We start from the raw sequence: 21,400 nt of genomic DNA, 5'->3' as shown, positions 1-21,400 counted from the left end.
AAAAGACTTGATTATCCCAATTTATGCAATGCTTTTGCATAAATTATAATTAACCCTTTAAATGTCCCACCAAGAAAAACAATTTGCATTGCATTTCTCAACTCCTAACGTCGCTACTTAACACACTCAATGCATTGTTTTCAACATCCAATAATTTCTAAAATATCACCCTTTACCAAATGGTTGTTATGTTGGTTTATGGTAAAAGTACCAGAATTAATACATATACTATGAATAATCAGAAAATATAAAGCGTAAGACCAATCTATTTAAACAAATAATCAAAATAAAACATTTTTGAACACCAAATCATCTTTATTTTTTGAAGTATGCAATACAATATTTCAAATTCTCATTTTTTTTTTTTTACAGTAAAACCAAAGTCAAGTGTTGTTGTGCAAAAGGATTAAATTTGTTAGACTTTTTTTTGTAAACCAACAATGTTCTGTGTGTAAACCTTTATAAAAAAAAAACAGTCAGTCTTTAAATGACTTTAACAGTCAAAATATGGTCAACCATTTGGTAGAACAGACAGTTAAAGGGTTAAAAACAACAGAGCAAAGATAAAAGTTAAATAAAGTTGCATTTTATGTTCTCCTGTAGAGTCCAACAGTTTTAAGGGGTACAGAAATTAAACAATCAAACATAAAATAACATGGTCATCATTTTATAATTTATTTAAAAATAATAATATTTAATATTATTTTTAATAAATATTCTAAAAATGCAATGTGACTATTGTGGATTCTCACATTGCGATATTGATGCTTAGACAATATATTGTGCAGCCCTAATTGGACTAAAACTAGTAGTGATCATAAATGATCCATGATCCTATGTATAATTCGTATATTTTCTGTTTCATTCATATGAACAATATCTTACTTAAAGATGATAATGAAGATGCAAATTTTTAGATACATTTTATATAAAAAGTAGGATATTTGATGTGCTTAAGTTCTACTTGAGTTATACTTATCTCATTCAAAGATTAAGTGTATTTAACTTACAGGTATACAATGGATATTGCTAGCTGTTTTCTTTCCACAGCAAGTCAAAAATGTTAGATTAACATCATATAAAAAGTAGAACAGGTGTTTTATGTGCTTCAGTTGTACTTGTATTGTTTAACGAACAGTTTTGAGATTGTCTATATTAAACAATTAAGTGCATTTGATTCAATATCATAAATGTTAGCTTGTTTTAAAACCAGAGGTTACAATTGAGACTTAATATACACAAGTATGATATTCAATTCCATGTGCTTACATTTGAATTGTATGTTGTAAAATTTTGTATGTATAGTAGGACTGAGTATTTACACTCTCAATGATAATGCTTAAATTGATTGAATACCATGAATACTAGATTTTACCCATTAATTGTCAACTTTCACTTTCTTAGATTAAGTATTTGACTCAACATACTTTGTCAAGATTTAAGATACACTTCTTATAAAATGTTGGAAAGTCAATTTAACATGTTCAAAGTGTACTTGTATTCATTTTAGTACACTAAAAAAAGACAATACACAAACAATAACTAAAAGTACTACAAAAAAAAGACATAAAAGCACTTGCTTAAAGGTAATAACAGTTTTAAAAGTGCAATACACGAATATTGGCTAAAAGTACTGCAAAATAACGAGATAAAAACATTTGCTAAGTGTAATATCAATTTATAATGTTCATACATAGCTAATTGCCAAAATATCAATCATGAAAAAGTTAATATTCCATGCTGTACAACTTAGCAACTTAAAAACATAGTAGGCTAATCAAAATCAGGGAAACAGTCACTTTACAATTGCTTTTTAGCATATTAATCCATCTAGATTTGCTACATGCACTTCAAGGTACTTTAATAATAACATATTTAAAATAGTTTATTAAAACTTCAGCCAAACTGACCAGCAAAACCAAACGTCCACATCTGCTTGTATTCACTAAATATGTCAAGTGAATGGTCAAAAGCGACAGTTTACTGCAGTTTCTCTGAGGAACCGAATGATGATAAATTAGCAATGCTGAACAGTCTCTCTCTCTTGCTCTCTCTCGCCCCTCTCTTTTTCTCTCTCTCTTTCTCTCTCTCTCTTCAAGTACACGAACAGAACACACACTCACATGGCGTGTTAAACTCAGATGACATCAAACATGATCATTTCAAAATGACACTCTGCAAAAAAAAACAGACACAAACACCCACACACAACACCTACAAAGTCACAGCAACCAAAGACGGATGAACGCCGGCTACTTACATTTTGCGGAGAAAGTTTATTATTCCAGCGTAAACACACAGAGCACAAGCAAAATCCTGTTTGGCTAATTAGCGCATTTTAGGCAGCTGTGGGTCCAAAGCTCACTTGCAAATAAAAGTGAGAATGAAGGCTCGTGCAGGAACCGTGTCCTTATTTGTCGCACCGCCTGACCCTCCCACCGCTCATTAGAGCAGCACATCAGGACGGACAGGACACTCGAGGCTCCCGCTGGAGAGCAGCACAACACACACACGCGCGCTGACACACAAATACCCAAGAACAACTTTTGCTTGCTTTTGTAAAGAGAACCATTTTGAGGTGAACTTTATGTAAAAATTAAGAGAGCGATTATTTTATTCTGTATTTTGTTGTTTCGTATTTTAATCAATTGTATCCAGAATGAACAGGCTATTAACTTTTCTTATATTGTTCTTGTTGTTGTTTTACAAATTGGATACATTTGGGAAAAAAAAAAACGTGTAACCTATACATATTTTAACAAATCGCCTTTTATTTTATTATAACCTTGTAACTAGTAAACTTTAAAGTTTAAGGATCATTTTATGTGCCCTACTTATAAAGTGTTACGATTTTTTCACGTTTTGATAGTTATATATAAGCTATAAGCCTACATACAACAACACAAATAACCTTAATTAGACGTCAAAAATTTGAGACAAAATTGTTGAAAGCGTGCAATTTGTAATCAGTTACACGTAGAAAATGATTTGCTTATGTATGTATTTAATATTGGTTTGTTTCTTTTTAGAAGTAAACCTATTCAGATAAACTTTTAATAAAAAGTTCATTTTAAATATGTAAATTTTATGCAATAATCTTTTTCGCATATGTAAAACAAATGTATACATATTATATGCATATTATTAAATTATCAATTGCATTACACTAACTGGCTAAAACTATGCCAAAACCTACCCCTGAAAGTAACTCATAGTGCTTCCTTCTGTTTTGTAAATGTTTGATACACTTACAGTAAATAAACTGCAACCATGCTATTAACATTTTCCTTATATGTTAAAACAAATGAATAGAAATGTATTTTAGACATTGGATGATTATTGGTAAGTGATATATTATATTATATTATATAATATTATATTATATTATATTATATTATATTATATTATATTATATTATATTATATTATATTATTAATTTTCTTGTCGGCTTAGTCCCTTTATTAATCCAGGGTCGCCACAGCGGAATGAACCACCAACTTATCCAGCACGTATTATATTGCATAATACAATGGATGCCCTTCCAGCTAGTACTGGGAAGCACTATACACTCACATGCACACACATACACCATAGCAAATGTATGTCTATATGCTTTATTACATCAAATTATATTATATTATATTATATTATATTATATTATATTATATTATATTGTATTGTATTATATTATATTATATTATATTATATTATATTATATTATATTATATTATATTATATTATATTATATTATATTATATTAAAGCACATTCTTTTAAATAATTAATTGTAAAAAAATATTTAAAAAAAATTAATTGTTGTAAAATATTTCAGCTGTTACTTCTTTGTAAGAAAAATAATTTCCCTCTGTAGTTCATCTTAGGTCACTGGTTTTGTAAAGTAATTTGTTAAGCTAAATAAATAAATAAATAAATAAATATATATATATATATATATATATATATATATATATATATATATATATATATATATATATATATATATATATATATATATATATATATATATATATATATATATATATTCTACAGCATTTTTTCCATGAACCTACTTTGGAAGGTACTATTAATTTAAATTGATTACCATCAAAGTCTAAGTATTTCTGCAGCCTTTTTTTTTTTTATCTACATGCTTTCAGATCGACTTCCTTAAAGGGATAGTTCAAACATAAAATAATACTTACTCAGAATTTACTCATACTAAAGTACTTTTTACAATGTATTAACATATTTCTTTTGTTAAACACATAAGCACATGTCCTGAAGAACATCGTAAAAAGCAGCCATTGACATACATAGTAGAAAAAAAAATTATGGAAGTTTGTTTGTTCGTTTTTTACATTATTTAGAATATATGTTTTGTGTCCAACAGAAGAAAGAAGTTCAATCAGGTTTAGAACTAGTGGAGAATGAATAAATGATGACAGAATTTTCATTTCTGGGTGAACAACCCATTTCATTTTTTAAGCTGAATTAAATGAACCTCACAAGAAATATCAACTTATATTACAATGAACTTAAATTACATTAGACGTTTAAAAAAATCAGACTGAATCTTATTGAAATCTCTTTTAATTGGTTAAAATAGCATAACATCATACGCTGGCATGACGTATTGATGAAATATTTTTTTATTTCTGTGAACTTTTAAAAAGCGCTATTCATTTGAAGTGAGATTTGCAGCACACTGTGACGTCTCACCTGACCATTTGATTCTTCTCACCAGCACTTCTGTGTTTACACAAGGCCCTCAACACAGATGAATAATCAGACGCATTTTTAGGATTGCGTTTGTCTCCACATCACCATGCAGCCCCAAAACAGCTGCTCTCAGAACAGCTGTTTCTCAGACAGGGAATCAATGAAGGCTCTCAGCTGTGATTCGATTCAGACTTGCGATAACATCATAATGTCCTCTGTGTTCTGCTGAAGAATGAGAAACAAGCACCTTCAGCCTGCAAAGGGGACGGGACGCACTGACAAAACAGCAATCAAAAATGTGCTGTAACAAATGCATATATATAATAACTGGTGTTAAAAAGTACCATCAGCGTCCAAGGTAACATATTGTTTTAAAATCGATAAAATATTTCAATAATAGTGCCTATGCAGAGTTTTATTTTTAACATTAAAAGTTGTCGGAGGAGAGAACAAGTGCAGTTTGCAAAATTAAAGGGCACCCATTTTACCCCTTTTACAAAATGTAAGATAAGCCTTTGGTGTCTCAAGAATGTGTCTGTAAAGTTTCAGCTCAAAATACCCATCAGATCATTTATTATAGCCTCCAGAATATGCTCATTTTGGTGTCTGAGTACACTGTAGCTTTTATTTGAAGCCTGTGGCTTTAAATGCAAAGGAGCTGCTTCTCCCCGCCCACCATTCCCACTTGCGTGTCTGCTTTTCCTGCATTCTTTAAGATAAACTGCAGTCATTGATAGAGACAGACACGAATGAAGTTGAAATACAGCTCATTAGTCAAAATACCAAGTAAGTTTATTCCATTTATTTGTGGTGGAGTTTAATCAAGCTTTTCAGAAATGATGAGTCTCACATAAATGTTGTTTGCAGTCCACACACACACACACACAAACACACACACACACACACACACACACGCACAAGCACACACTCACACACACACACACACACACACACACACATATATATATATATATATATATATATATATATATATATATATATATATATATATATATATATATACATATATATATGTATATATATATATATATATATATATATATATATATATATATATATATATATATATATATATATATATATATATATATATGCGTGTTTACTAACAGCATGGGGCCATTTGATGCCTATTTTATTAAAAATACTTCAAATACTTAACACTTTTATTATAAACTTATAAAAACCATAGAGAGTTGTAACATGTTTTAGAACCAGTTTCTCTGCAAAAAAATGTTCTTTGGATCTGTGTACATGTTATTATGGAGACACAGAGTCTGTCAATCAATTTGGTGGGCAGGGAAAACCTCACTCATGTCACGTTCTGGTGGGCCTCAAAATCATTGGGATTTGTGTCCTATTTTAGCATCAGGAATTGTAAAAAAAAAAAAGAGAGAGAGAGAGAGAGAGAGAGAGAGAGTTGTTGGCTTTATATAACTCCCAATATAACAGTGGAAACATACACACAGTAATGTCCAAAGAACTTACAAAAATAAAGTTTCATCATAAGTGCCCTTTAAATCAAAAGGAAAAACACAAATGCATAAGCTTTGGACATTTTAGATTAAAAAATAATTAGTATTCTACTTTAAAAAAAGAAAGTAAACCCATTGCCTTAACTTTTATGTATTTAAGTAAAGCAAACTAATCGCTTTTTATAGTGTGCTTTAGTCATTTGTAGTCATCTACTTCAAGTCTATTTCACAAAATAGATCAGAGCAAACATTTAATGTCTGTGTATTCCCCTTTTGTTTAGGTGGTAAAAAATATATATTTGTTGAATTATACTGTATGTTGTTTAATTGTAATATATTATTTTTATCAGTTATTTATTCATACTGAACGCAGAAGAAAAGAAAAAGTAACAATGACATACACATATATTTAAACAGTTGTTTTTTTCAAACGGCTGCATTTGTATAATTATTTGTGTGAATAATTCTGAACAATTTTAATTAAATGTTTTTCTAGTATATTAAAAAATTCCCATAATTTCAAGCTGAATTTTCAGCAAAATTGCTGCATTCTTTAGTTTTACATGATGCTTCGAAATTCTGATTTTGATCTCAGTAAATTATTTCTTATTATTATTAATGTTGAAAACGGCTTCTGCTAAAATATATTTTATTTCAATTCAATTAACCTTTATTTGTATAGCGCTTTTACAGTGTAGATTGTGTCAAAGCAGCTTCACATAAATGGTCATAGTAAATTGGAACAGTGTAGTTCAGTTTTTAGTCTTTAAGTTCAGTTCAGTTTAGTGTGATTTTAAACATAAACTACATATACAGTAGTCAACGTCTAAATTGGATCTAGTTCTTTTATCAAAGTTGTCTCAGCTATCGAAAACCCCCTATTCTTGACTTATTCTTGTCATGATTTTGAAAAACTTTTTTAATCCATTTGAAATGTTGACTACTGTGTATGTATAGTTTTCATTTATTCATCAAAAATGAATTACATGACATTAAAGGCATATATATTGTTAATGTTTTTAAATTAAATGTAAGATGCTAACACAACATATAAAACACATAAAACAGAAAAGCAGTTTCCAAATTCAAATTATTTAAGTCATTATTTATCACTGAACACTATTTACAAGTGATAATCAATAAAATAAAATAAAATAAAATAAAGTAGTTAAATTAAATTAAAGAATGTGAATGTACATATGCCTGTAAAAATTATTAAAACTATACATAAAAAAACTTAAAATTCCTTCCAAGACAGTACACTGTGTGCTATTTTTCACATATTTATTTTTGAATGCAGAAGATGTCATCTCAAACCATAAATACAATGGAATTTCACCCAGTTCTTTTTTTCACCGCATTTACCTATTTGAGAGCCTACAGAGGGCTAAGAAGACACAAACAACACTCACTTGTTTACGCATGTGAAGACACACACAGAATCAGTTAAATATTCAAAAGCGTAATCATGTATGATTTATCGTAATCCCCCAGTAACCCCTTTAAATCTTTATACACAAGTTTTATCAGCAGACATCATGTTCATCTCTAGACTGATGGTGTGTCTTACAGTAATTCATTCACTTTCAAACAATCTCTTAGTACATAGATTAAGATCCTATTTTTTTAGCAGACAAATAAAGAACACTTGCTTCTGTTCCACTTCTGTTTGCTTAAGAAAAAACACACTTTGTCAGGGGTGTGAAAAGTAGTCAGAAAAACACTAAAATTAAACTACAGATCTTAAACCAATTAATGTAGTTTTTTTTAAATGGCCCAAAATACACTTGAGTAAAAGTGGAATAGAACAGTTTTAAATAATGCATTTAAAAGTAAAATGAACACAGCAAGAAATATAAACAAATGAGGAGATTCTGGTTTTCATATTTAGAAAAATAATACTGTAAATACATTGAAATAAAAAAAATAAAAAATAAAAAACGCATAACATGTTTATCAGACAGACATCCCAGCAGACACACAACATCATAAGATGTTAATGTTAGGTTAGATTTAAGCCACAAACATCTGGATGGATGGATGGATGGATGGATGGATGGATGGATGGATGGATGGATGGATTGTTTTGGAGGATAGACTGATGAATGGATTGTGTTGTGTTGTGTTGTGTTGTGTTGTATTGTGTTGAATTGGATTAGGATGGATTGGATGAATGAATGGATAGATGGATGAATGAATGGATTGTATTAGGAAGGATGGATGGATGGATGGATGGATGGATGCATGGATTGTATTGTATTGGATTAGGATGGATTGAATGAATGAATGAACGGATAGATGGATGGATGGATGGATGGATGGATGGTTGGATGCATGGATTGTATTGTATTGGATTAGTATGGATTGAATGAATGAATGAACAGATGGATGGATGGATGGATGGATGGATGGATGGATGGATGGATGGATGGATGGATGGATGCTGGATGGATGGACGGACAGGTGGATAGATTAAAATGGATGAATGATAGATACACTGATGGATTGGATTAAAAGATGGATATGGATAGATGGATTGGATGGATGGAAGGATGGACAGAAATATGGATTGGATAGATGGCTGGATAGATGGGTGGGTGGAAGGATAGATTTAGATAGATATATGGATTGGATGGATGGATAGATGGATAGATTGATGGAGGGATGGATAGATTGATGGAGGGATGGATGGAGCGATGGATGGATGGATGGATGGATGGATAGATGGATGGATTGATGGAAAGATAGACGGATGGATGGATGGATGGATGGATGGATGGATGGATGGATGGATGGATGGATGGATGGATGGATGGATGGATGGATGGATGGATGGATGGAAGGACGGACGGACGGACGGACAGATAGATGATAGATAGATAGATGATAGATAGATAGATGATAGATAGATAGATAGATAGATAGACAGACAGACAGACAGACAGACAGACAGACAGATAGATGATAGATAGATAGATAGATAGTTCAATTCAATTCAATTCAGCTTTATTTGTATAGCGCTTTTACAATGTAGATTGTGTCAAAGCAGCTTCACATAAATGGTCATAGTAACTGGAACAGTGTGGTTCAGGTTTTAGTGTTTAAGTTCAGTTCAGTTCAGTTTAGCTCTGTTCAGTGTGATATAATCATTACTGAGAGTTCAAACACTGAAGAGCAAATTCATCGATGCGTAGCTCTACCAATCCTGAACCATGCGAGGCAGTGGCGACAGCGGAGAGGGAAAAAAAACTTCACCTGATGGGAGTGAAGAAAAAAAACCTTGAGAGAACCAGACTCAGTTGGGCATGACCATTTTAATTTCTCCGCTGGCCAAAAGTCTTGTGCAGAAATTCATTCGCCGTGGTTTATGCTGGAAGATGGCCTCAATGAAGACTCGTCTGTCCCTGGAGCGTCGCTGGAATCAGACTCATGTTCTCCACTCCCCATGACCATCAGCGCAGCAGCAGCTCAGGATATGGCCTGGTCCCGAATATGGAATCCTTGGGATCATCACGTCGCTGGTCTTGGATCCAATCAGTGACTCCGCCTAATCTGAGGACCTCGGGATGAGTATCCCCAGGTGAAAATAGAGAATAAAGAGAATAATTAGCGTAGCTGCTGTTCATAGTGTATATAAGCAAGATGTAGAAGCCAGTGTGGAACCCGCTAGGTGATGCACTGAGTGTATGCTTTACTAAACAGATAGGTCTTTAATCTAGTTTTGAACTGGGAGAGTGTGTCTGAGCCTCGGACATTACCAGGAAGGCTATTCCAGAGTGTAGGAGCCATGAAAGAGAAGGCTCGACCTCCTTTACTTGATTTTGCTATTCTAGGTACTACCAGAAGCCCTGAATTTTGAGATCTTAAGGAGCGAGTTGGTTCGTAGCGAGACAGAAGGTTGGTTAAATAAACAGGAGCTAGATTATTTAGAGCTTTATAGGTGAGAAGTAATATTTTAAATTCAATACGAAATTTAACAGGCAGCCAGTGTAAGGAGGATAAAATTGGGGTTATATGATCATATTTTCTGGACCTGGTCAGAACTCTGGCTGCTGCATTTTGTACTAATTGAAGTTTGTTAATAGAGGATGCTGGGCAGCCAGCAAATAGAGCATTACAGTAATCCAGTCTCGAAGTCATAAAAGCATGGACTAGCTTTTCTGCATCTGAGATGGATAGCATATTTCGTAATTTAGCGATATTTCTCAGATGAAAGAAGGCAGTTTTTGTGACATGGGATATATGGTTTTTAAAAGTTAGATTGCTGTCTAATATGACACCCAGATCTTTTATAGTAGAGCTAAAGCTAACTTTGTATCCCTCTAATTTTAAATTGAGTTGCGAGATCTGCTGTGTGCAAGATTTAGGCCCAATAAGTAATAATTCTGTTTTGTCTGAGTTTAAGAGAAGAAAATTGTTGGTCATCCAGTCTTTGATATCTTTGATACACTCAGTTAGTTTAGAAAGTTCAGACGTCTCGTCAGGTTTAGTGGAAATATATAATTGAGTATCATCTGCATAGCAGTGAAAGCTGATCCCATGTCTTCTAATAATGTCTCCCATAGGTAGCATATAAATTGTAAACAGTAAAGGGCCTAAAACTGATCCTTGAGGCACCCCATACTTTACTGGGCAGATTTGTGAAGGCTGTCCATTAAGATTTACAAACTGGTAGCGGTCAGTTAAGTATGACTTAAACCATTGTAGAGCCTGTCCCTGGACACCTGTAGACTTTAAACGATTTATGAGGATATTGTGGTCAATGGTATCAAATGCCGCACTAAGATCGAGTAAAACTAATAGCGAGACGCACCCTCGGTCAGCAGCTAAGAGTAAATCGTTGGTTATTTTCACTAAGGCGGTTTCTGTACTGTGGTGAGCCCTGAAACCTGACTGAAACACTTCAAAAATATTGTTCGTCTGCAGATAAGAGCATAATTGAGTGGAAACAACTTTTTCTAGTATTTTAGACATAAATGGAAGATTTGAAATAGGCCTATAGTTAGCTAAGTTGTTGGTGTCTAGTTGCGGTTTCTTAATAATAGGCTTAATAACAGCTAGCTTGTAAGAGTTTGGAACATGGCCTATAGATAAAGAAGAGTTGATAATGTTAAGAAGAGGTTCTCCTATAGCAGGTAACAGCTCTTTCAGTAATTTTGTTGGAATTGAGTCCAGCATACACGTAGCTGGTTTAGAGCTATTTATAATTTTTACTAACTCTTCATGTTCTATTATTTTGAAGCAGTGTAGGTTATTATTATGATTTAATGAAATATTTACAGGATTTGGAGTATAAGCCGGTGCAGAAAGTTTGGCATCTCCTATTTTCTGTCTAAAGCCTTCTATTTTATTACTGAAAAAATTCATGAAGTCATCACTACTAATTTGCGGTGGAGTAGTTTGTTCCAAGGATGACCGATTATTTGCTAATTTAGAGATGGTGTTAAATAAAAATCTAGGATTGTTATGATTATTTTCTATCAGTTTGCGCAGGTGCTCGGTCCTGGCAGATTTTAGAGCCCTCCTATAGCTGGACATACTGTCTTTGTACGCAATTCTAAAGACCTGTAAATTAGTTTTTTTCCATTTACGTTCCAGGGCGCGGGTTGCTGTTTTGAGCGCACGAGTATGACTATTATACCATGGTATAGTTTTAATCTCTCTAGCCTTTTTTAATTTGATGGGTGCCACAGTATTTAGTGTGCTAGTAAAGATGGCATCCATACTGCTGGTTACTACATCAAGATCATTTGAGTTTGCGGGTGCATTACGAAATAGAGAGAGATCAGGTAAGTTATTTATAAATTCATCTTTAGTTGACGGAACAATAGTTCTACTATATAGATAGATAGATAGATAGATAGATAGATAGATAGATAGATAGATAGATAGATAGATAGATAGATAGATAGATAGATAGATAGATAGATAGATAGATAGATAGATAGATAGATAGACAGACAGACAGATAGATAGATAGATGATAGATAGATAGATGATGGATAGATAGATAGATAGATAGATAGATAGATAGATAGATAGATAGATAGATAGATAGATAGACAGACAGACAGACAGACAGACAGACAGATAGATGATAGAAAGATAGATAGATAGATAGATAGATAGATAGATAGATAGATAGATAGATAGATAGATAGATAGATAGATAGATAGATAGATAGATAGATAGATAGATAGATAGATAGATAGATAGATAGATAGATAGATGACTGAACACCTGTTTTTTCAGCACACCTGCCTTTAGTATAGGACATTTATTTACATTCTTCTCAGTTGTTAGCTTGTTTCTCTCCATTGAAATCTCTGTTAGCTCACTGCATCACCCAGAGCATTGGTTTAACTAGTCTTTCTTATGGCCATATGGTTTGTATATTATGTACACAAGCTTTGTTTCCCTAAAGTGCTTCTGGAACAATAGCTGTATTTCTGCCTCTCATGTTGCTCCAGTTTGCCAGTGGAAAAATAAATAAATGGATATTTGCAAGCAACTGAGAGCAAAGATGTCCTAAAAACCGCATTCACTTTGCTGTAGCTGGCATGGCCATTTATATGCCAGTCTGATTATACAAAAGAAGAAAGGCTAAATGCAGCTTGTCAGTGTTTGAAAAGCCAAAGTCATTCACTGAAGCTGATTTTAATAGATATATTACTGTAAAAAGCTCACACGGTAGTGGAAGGTTGGTGGGAAAAAAAAGATGACTTGATGAAGTAGAGAAGTATCTTTGGTTTGTTTTAGAAGATTTATATTTGAATTGTTTGATTTGCAAGTAAAAATATCATATTATAAAAGATGTTCTTGTTGTTTGAGATATTCTGCAATTTACAATAGATGTTTCTTCTGTCTCCTCTGTTGTGTACTGTATAACATAATAACTCATAAGATGATTAAAATATAGATGGCAACAATTACTTAAACTTCTTAAGTTCATTAGGCCCGTTGACAGTCTGGTGACAGGGGTAGTTCTATTTTTCTCCAAAAGTGGACCTTTTTGCAATTGAAAAAATAAATAAATAAATAACAGCCCTTAAATTACTGAAGTTTACTGTAAAATTATGGACGTTAAATTACAAAGGTTTCTGGTAAATTGCTGTAATTGAATGTCTATTATTTTATGGTAAATTTCTGTTATTTAGCAGGTGATATTTTACTTTTTTCACAGGCACCCCAGCTGCCAGTAAAAAAGGTACAGATTTTTTTCAACAGTGTATTAAATTATGAGATTTAAATGCTGCAATTTAGTGACATTTTTAGTTAGATTAGCTTGTCAGGTGGCCATCATTACCACACTTATAAATAGAGAATAAAGAAAAGTGAAAAAATACTTATTTTTAAAATACAAATTTCATCATATATCATTTGAAAAAAAAAAAAAAGACTTTGTTAAAGTTTTAAATTAAAATCTGTTAAACATTAAAAATTAATGTTTCCTACTGTCATTTATTAGGCAAATAACAAACTGGCCTCAGTCAGAATTTGGACATTTCAATAAAAAGTAACTAGGTAGTAGGTACTGCGGTCGGTAGTGCTGTCGCCTCACAGACTCACAGCAAGACAGTCGCTGGTTTGCTGATTCGAGCCTCGGCTTAGTTGCCGTTTCTGTGTGGTGTTTGCATGTTCTCCCTGCATTCGCGTGGGTTTCCTCCGGGTGCTCCGGTTTCCCCCACAGTCCAAAGACATGTGGCACAGGTGAATTGGGTAGGCTAGATTGTCTGTAGTGTATGAGTGTGTGTGTGAATGTGTGTGAGTTGGTGGTTCATTCTGCTGTGGCGACCCTGGATTAATAAAGGGACTAAGCCGACAAGAAAATGAATGAATGAACAATAATAATAATAATAATAAAAATATCATGTAGAGCTTCACAATTGTTGTAAAAAAGTGCATTTTGTAAATTCATGAATAACAACAATAGACAAAATAGTATTGAAATTAATTTTAATATGGTCTGCTTTTGGTGCTTTGCAGCTTTTTTTTTTTTTTTGCTAATTTTTTGTTTCAAGAATAACAAGGTCCGAGATTTAGGATAAAATGTTTTCTCTATTAAACAACAATACAGTAGAGAAAGATGATGTCTTCTACATCAGATTGTATGTTTACTTGCATAGCTTGATGTTGGACTCAATGCTTATTTGTTAGCACTGGACAAAACTGAATAGCTGACACCCAACAGAGGATTCCACTTTAAAGCCTTTTTGATGGGTTCATTCATTCATTCATTCATTCATTTTCTTGTCAGCTTAGTCCCTTTATTAATCCAGGGTCGCCACAGCGGAATGAACCGCCAACTTATCCAGCAAGTTTTTACGCAGCGAATGCCCTTCCAGCCGCAACCCATCTCTGGGAAATTTTTTATGGGTTATTTTATGGGTATTAATTTAAGATGGCATAACAGTCCAAATGGTACAAATGAGCTCATGTATGGGACATATTCTGGACCTTTGTTAGTGAGGAGAGGGTTTTCCAAATCACCCGAACCACCCCCTGGCTACAGGCCTGTTTATGCTGTTTAAATCTTTCGTACTCTGCTCTGCATGTTCGGCTTTTCATGTTCAGTTCATATAGAAAGGACAAATGAGATTGATAAAACCCAGAGATTAAATAAAATCAGGGTATTAGATTCAGTATCTTGTAGTATCATTGGCTAATGGACATCTCCTGGTGCCTATCGGTCTCCTTGAAACTAGACAATCCAGTCTGTAGCGCACTTATAAAAGAAATGAGAGTATATCAGTTTAAATCTGTGCTGAGCCTGCGTTTTAAAATATCCGAAGAGAAATGAGCCCTTCAGATATTCTTTCTCAAGATTAAATACCTAAAATGAATATTATAAAAAAAGCCTGCATGGCTAATACGATGGCTATTGAACATAAACCTCAGTCTTGTAACAGCACTGCTTAACAGACACTATTTTTAGCTTCTAATAGAATTGATCATTATTATCTTTAGCTTCCTTTGTCTGTTACACATTTTTTTTCATTCCTGTGGGTTGTAATGAACCCTTTTCACAAGACTGTTATGACTCAATGACTATACCTCCGCTCCCTCCCTATGCATTCCTGAGTGTGTCCCATACAGGTGAGTGTTCCTAACAAACCACCTGTAGAAAAGACACCCTCTCATCTCTCTGACTCTTGGACCAGATTGCGCATTTGCACTATAGACACTTTCTTAATCACTCCCTGTCTCTTGGAAACACTGTGCATTTTAAATTGTGCTTCACGCAGGTGAGTTTGCTTGACAAGCCACCTGTTAAAACAGTCTTCTCTCTTTATGCGCTAACTCTTTATTTAAACTTCATCTTACAAGGACAGTAAAATTGATGTTATTCTCTCCTTCTCTGCCATCATCAGTCTCATACATTTTTTACCTTTTTCTTAAAGTCTCGATAACACCATCGTGGCGTTTTTCTTTTATTATTTGAGAAAATAAGACTGTGGGCGACGCAGTGGCGCAGTAGGTTGTGCTGTCACCTCACAGCAAGAAGGTCGTTGGTTCGAGCCTCGGTTGGGTCAGTTGGCATTTCTGTGTGGAGTTTGCATGTTCTCCCTGCGTTCGCGTGGGTTTTCTCTGGGTGTTCCGAATTCCCCCACAGTCCAAACACATGCGGTACAGGGGAATTGGGTGAGCTAAATTGTGCATAGTGTATGAGTATGAATGAGTGTGTATGGATGTTTCCCAGTACTGGGTTGCAGCTGGAAGGGCATCCGCTGTGTAAAACATATGCTGGATATGTTGGCGGTTCATTCCGCTGTGGTGACCCCAGATTAATAAAGGGAATAAGCCAAAAAGAAAATAAATTAATGAAATAAGTGAAATAAATAATATTTTTCAGATTTCTGCTACTGAGCAACCAGGAATTGTGAAAAGGGTATATGGTCTACAATGTTAACAAGTAAAAGTAAATTTAGAAATCACAACTTTCTTTTTTATTTGCGTTTTTCATACTGTCCCAACATTTTCTGATTTGGGGTTGTGATTCACACAGACTTCCTACTCTTGATGCAAGTTAAGTGTTCCAAATGCGTAAATGAGTATCTTGAGTTTACAATAAACAGTCAGTGTTGTGTGTCATTTCCTTGCAGCACAGTCTGCACGAGGACCCATGTCTCATGGTCAGGATCAGATATCGGTGATTATCCTGTGGCCACTTGCTCTCCTGCATGATCACTTTGCAGTGATCTTTAATCACTATAGCAACTGTTTGAATGTGCCAAAGTGTGTAAAGTGATGCCATGTTTATATAAAGTCCAGATATCTGAGCAGCAAAAACAACATTCATAGGAACAAGCAATGCAAGAGACTTTATTGGCTGTGTGACAGGACGACTGTGTGACATTTTTTTTTCTATATTAAAATTAGTGAGGGGTTTGTTTGAAAAAGGAAAAAAAAAATACAGTAAATGTATGTAATGTGTACTTACATTGAACGAAGGATTTATGTAAAAACAATGAGAAGTACATAATATGATTACAACTAAGAACTCTACAATTACTACTAACCCAAAATCTTTTATATATTCATTTATTCATTTTCTTTATTAATCTGGGGTCGCCACAGCGAAATAAAACACCAACTTATCCAGCATCTGTTTTACGCTGCGGATGCCCTTCCAGCAGCAACCCATCTCTGGGAAACATCCATACACACTCATTCACTCATACACTACAGACAATTTAGTCTATCCAATCCGCCTGTACCACATGCAACATGCAAACTCCTAACAGATACGGCAACTGACTCAGCCGAGGTTCAAACCAATGACCTTCTTGCTGTAAGGTGACAGCACTACCTTCTGCTCCACCGCGTTATATATATATATATATATATATATATATATATATATATATATATATATATATATATATATATATATATATATATATATATATTATGTATATATATTCATTCATTTTCTTGTCGGCTTAGTCCCTTTATTAATCCGGGGTCACCACAGCGGAATGAACCGCCAACTTATCCAGCAAGTTTTTACGCAGTAGATGCCCTTCCAGCCGCAACCCATCTCTGGGAAACATCCACAAACACATTTTCACACACACACTACGGACAATTTAGCCTACCCAATTCACCTGTACCGCATGTCTTTGGACAGTGGGGGAAACCGGAGCACCCGGAGGAAACCCACACGAAGGCAGGGAGAACATACAAATGCCACACAGAAACACCAACTGAGCCAAGGTTCGAACCAGCGACCCAGCGACCCAGCGACCTTCTTGCTGTGAGGCGACAGCACTACCTAATGCACCACTGCCTCGCCTATATATATATATATATATATATATATATATATATATATATATATATATATATATATATATATATATATATATATATATATATATATACATATATATATATATATATATATATATATATATATATATACATATATATATATATATATATATATATATATATATATATATATATATATATATATATATATATATATACATATATATATTTATATATATATACATATATATATATATATATATATATATATATATATATATATATATATATATATATATATATATATATATATATATATACATATATATCAATTTTAACAGCATGGAATTTAGTTGTGTACATCGAGACCTGTTACATTAAGACCAGAAGCCCATGCATCATCCCCCCACCCCACTCCACACTTGCTTTTTAATAGCAGTCACCAAGGTTCAATAGTTGTAATAATACGTAGATGATCTAAAGCGTAATTGAAGAAACAGGCAAAGGGGTAGAGACAGGTGGCGAACAATCAATACACAGTATAAAAGGCAAAAACACAATACCACAAACAAAGGATCAAAACACAGCCAAGCAAGATGAGGAAACAGCTGTGTGTGTAATCAGGGTGGACTTGAAACTGATGTGTGACTGCAGGGCATATCGGGATTTGTAGTTCGAGGGAATGACAGGGAGTGTTCTCCAGGAACCCAAGAGGACTGCATCACTGGAGATCACTGCATATTTATAGACTGACCAGGCTTAGACTTTTTATGGAATTTTTAAGGAAAGATGACACATAGCTCATAAACATATAGTAATATCAATAGATTGCTGTAAAGTTATTCCAAACAACTTTAACGGTTAATACAAAAATGCGCTGTTTACACAATTAGTGACATTCCTTCTATTTACTGGTAAAGCATCAGTCACACCACACCTGGTAAATTCTGTGACCTCTTACAGTACATTATTATGTTCAGATGTCCATACCCGTCATTTAGCCCTGCTTTCACACAGAGCATATTACTGCTATTTACTGGTAATGTTACAGCTTCTCATATTGGTAAATTGCCAGAATGAATTTGCCATATTTTTCTAAAAGGTTCAGTTCACACATGATCTCTGAACATAATTTATAGCAATTTACTATAAAGACTGTATGTGTGAAAGGGGCTAGTGTCTGATATTTGTATAGGCTACATCCCAAAATACCCTCAGTACTTTAGTCTCAAATACCCTTACAGAAAGAAAAAACACAAGCACCGTATGAATGCTTTACACATTAAAAACACACAAAAGGCACAGAATATTAGAAAAACAATGTAGTTTACCACTTTTTTCCACACAAAAATGTTCCAAAATGTTTATTTTGTGTACCTGATGTGATTTTAACATGTGAAGCTCGTGTGACAGTTACCCATGTGGTTTTTCTGTAAGGATATACAGCAATTTCACAAAACGCTGTGAATCACTGAGTCAGATATGTTATGCTTTTTATTTTTGGTCCTTTCAAATTACCTGAACATTTTGCTGAATTTAGCATATGGTCTTCCGTCCTTAGGTCATATTATATGCTGCATCTGAAATCACAGATTTCTTTCTTTTTTTCTTTTTTTTTAAATTTGAAAAACAGTAGGTGAGACAGTATCTCTCAAGTCAAATTATTCGACAACAGAAGAAGAACTTGATGACTTAATGTTTTCACCAAGATTCTGAAGAGTGCATCTCTTGGACACTTTATTTTCATAAGTGCACAAAAGAATGGAATTGAAGTTATAACCTGTTATGTGATGATATAACATGCTGAATGGAATTTTTTCCTAATGCCATATTAGATATATCCAAACTATTCAATTGAATTATTTTTAACGCTTCAATCTCACATAATATTTTTTCCAACTCAAAAGATAACACCAGTTAAGCAATATTAAATTTGTAGCCTGTACACTGTTTAAATCGTGCTACCCAATGTATACATTGACAGTCAGGGGGGTCAACTATTTCGATTAGTTCATGTAATACATGCTTCAGTCATTTATGTATTTATTTTTAATTACATCAAGTTTAATAATAAACGTATTTCAGTTTTCAGCTTCTTGAGGGATATTTAGTGTATTCTGACCTACAGTATTCTCTGATTAGCTATTTCTAATGCTAATGTAGGTTAAACTACAAACTATATGTCTAATTTGATTTGATTTTCAGGCTAAACGTAGATACAAACACCTATTTTACAAGAAAATAAAGTCTTGTGAATACTAGGTCTATTGGTGCTGTAGATCGCTTTTATACGTTATAACTTTATAACTTTTATAACTTTATTCTGGTGCTACTGATGGATATTTTTGTAGACTATGCAACTTTCTCTTAACCAATGGCATTAACTGTGGGAGGGGCTGTTTGTTTTGTCAAACCAATAAAAAAAAGAAAGGTGTTTTTTTTTTTTTTTTGATAACTTGCTTAAACATCTTTTAAAAATCTGCTTGGTGTCACTACTAACTAAAAAATAAAATAAAACATTGTTAAAACGTGTTGTTACGTCTATACACAACAAAAGATTCATAGGCTATATGTCGCATGCATTATACATTTAACTCCCCCTGGGAAGTTGAGTAAAAGCCGTTTATGGTGCAGTCTCTTTTCGTGTGTAGCTCCTGGTTTTGTGTGGATTACTGAGAAGGTTATTCATTTACACCTTTTACACTGCTAATTATCCTCATTAAATAGAACCGGATTCATTCTCCTGATGTACAGCCAAGCCATTTGAAGAGATAAAAAAATTAATTAGAAATAGCGACAGAAAGCAGATTATGTTTGATGAATCTCAATGAATATAATGGCTGAGCTAGACAGTTTCTGATATCACAGCCAAAGGGAAAATCTAAGATTGTCGGTTATAAGCTTTTCATCCGTTGTCAGAATGCGAAAATTGTGTGTGTGTGTGTGTCTATTTGTTTGTTTGTACCGGTTTATCCAACACTGAGGGGACCAAAAGCTGACATTTTTGAAAGCAAATATTTGACACGATTTTTTACACATTTTAATAAATGTATTTTTTTGTTTTATTCAGTAATTATGATGACAATTATCCATAAAATCGAATTCTCAATAAAAAAAATATTTAATTTTCAATAGACACTGTCTTTTAGAGACATTTTTGCTTGAAATATCAAAAAAAATATTTTTAAAATTGCCATGTTTTCAGATATTCAATCATTCATTTTCTTGTCGGCTTAGTCCCTTTATTAATCTGGGGTCACCACAGCGGAAAGAACCGCCAACTTATCCAGCGTGTTTTTACGCAGTGGATGCCCCAACCCATCTCTGGGAAACATCAACACACTCATTTACACACACACTCATACGCTATGGCCTACCCAATTAACCTGTACCGCATGTCTTTGGACTGTGGTGGAAACCGGAGCACCCGGAGGAAACCCACATGAACACAGGGAGAACATGCAAACTCCACACAGAAACACCAACTGAGCCAAGGTTCAAACCAGTGACCCAGCGACCTTCTTGCTGTGAGGCGACAGCACTACCTAATGCGCCACTGCGTTGCTGTCATTTTCAGATATGTTTATATTCATTTTTAGACAACATAAATAACTTAATAAAAGTTAAAAACAAAATCAATATTTGGTGGTGGAATAACCAATACTTCAGTCAAATTTGATAAAAAGAAAAATGTTATTCTAACCAATTGTTATTTTCAGAAAGATAGAAATAAATTACTTTTTTGATAGTATTTTCTCATAATAAAACAAATAGGGGAGATTTAATATATAAAATATATAATTTTGCTGTGGTTACTAACTTAAAAAAGTGGTCTATCAAAATCAGCTGTTATTTTGTATCGATGTAGAACTCTAATATAACTTCACTTTAAACAAAAGGTGCTGTTACTTTTG

At 33.5% G+C, this 21,400-nt stretch overlaps 1 protein-coding gene across 3 annotated transcripts in view; it reads right to left on the bottom strand.

Annotated features, from left to right (window-relative positions):
- col19a1 (collagen, type XIX, alpha 1) overlaps positions 1-2,385 on the bottom strand; it is a 101,851-nt gene extending 99,466 nt beyond the window's left edge. For 2 of the 3 annotated variants that reach the window (XR_012388672.1, NM_001077317.2), the window contains 1 exon segment: positions 2,261-2,385. Coding sequence is in view for 1 of the 3 variants with exons in the window: in NM_001077317.2 (NP_001070785.2) it covers positions 2,261-2,262 (2 nt within the window). In the remaining 2 variants the exon portion in view is untranslated. 3 annotated transcript variants of the gene reach the window in all.
- Positions 2,386-21,400: the final 19,015 nt, after the last annotated feature.

This window comes from Danio rerio, chromosome 13, assembly GCF_049306965.1.
Source record: "Danio rerio strain Tuebingen ecotype United States chromosome 13, GRCz12tu, whole genome shotgun sequence".
In the NCBI taxonomy this organism is placed as follows: domain Eukaryota; kingdom Metazoa; phylum Chordata; class Actinopteri; order Cypriniformes; family Danionidae; genus Danio; species Danio rerio.
Note: the sequence above shows the minus strand (reverse complement) of the source record. Positions and strands in the feature narration are given on the sequence as shown.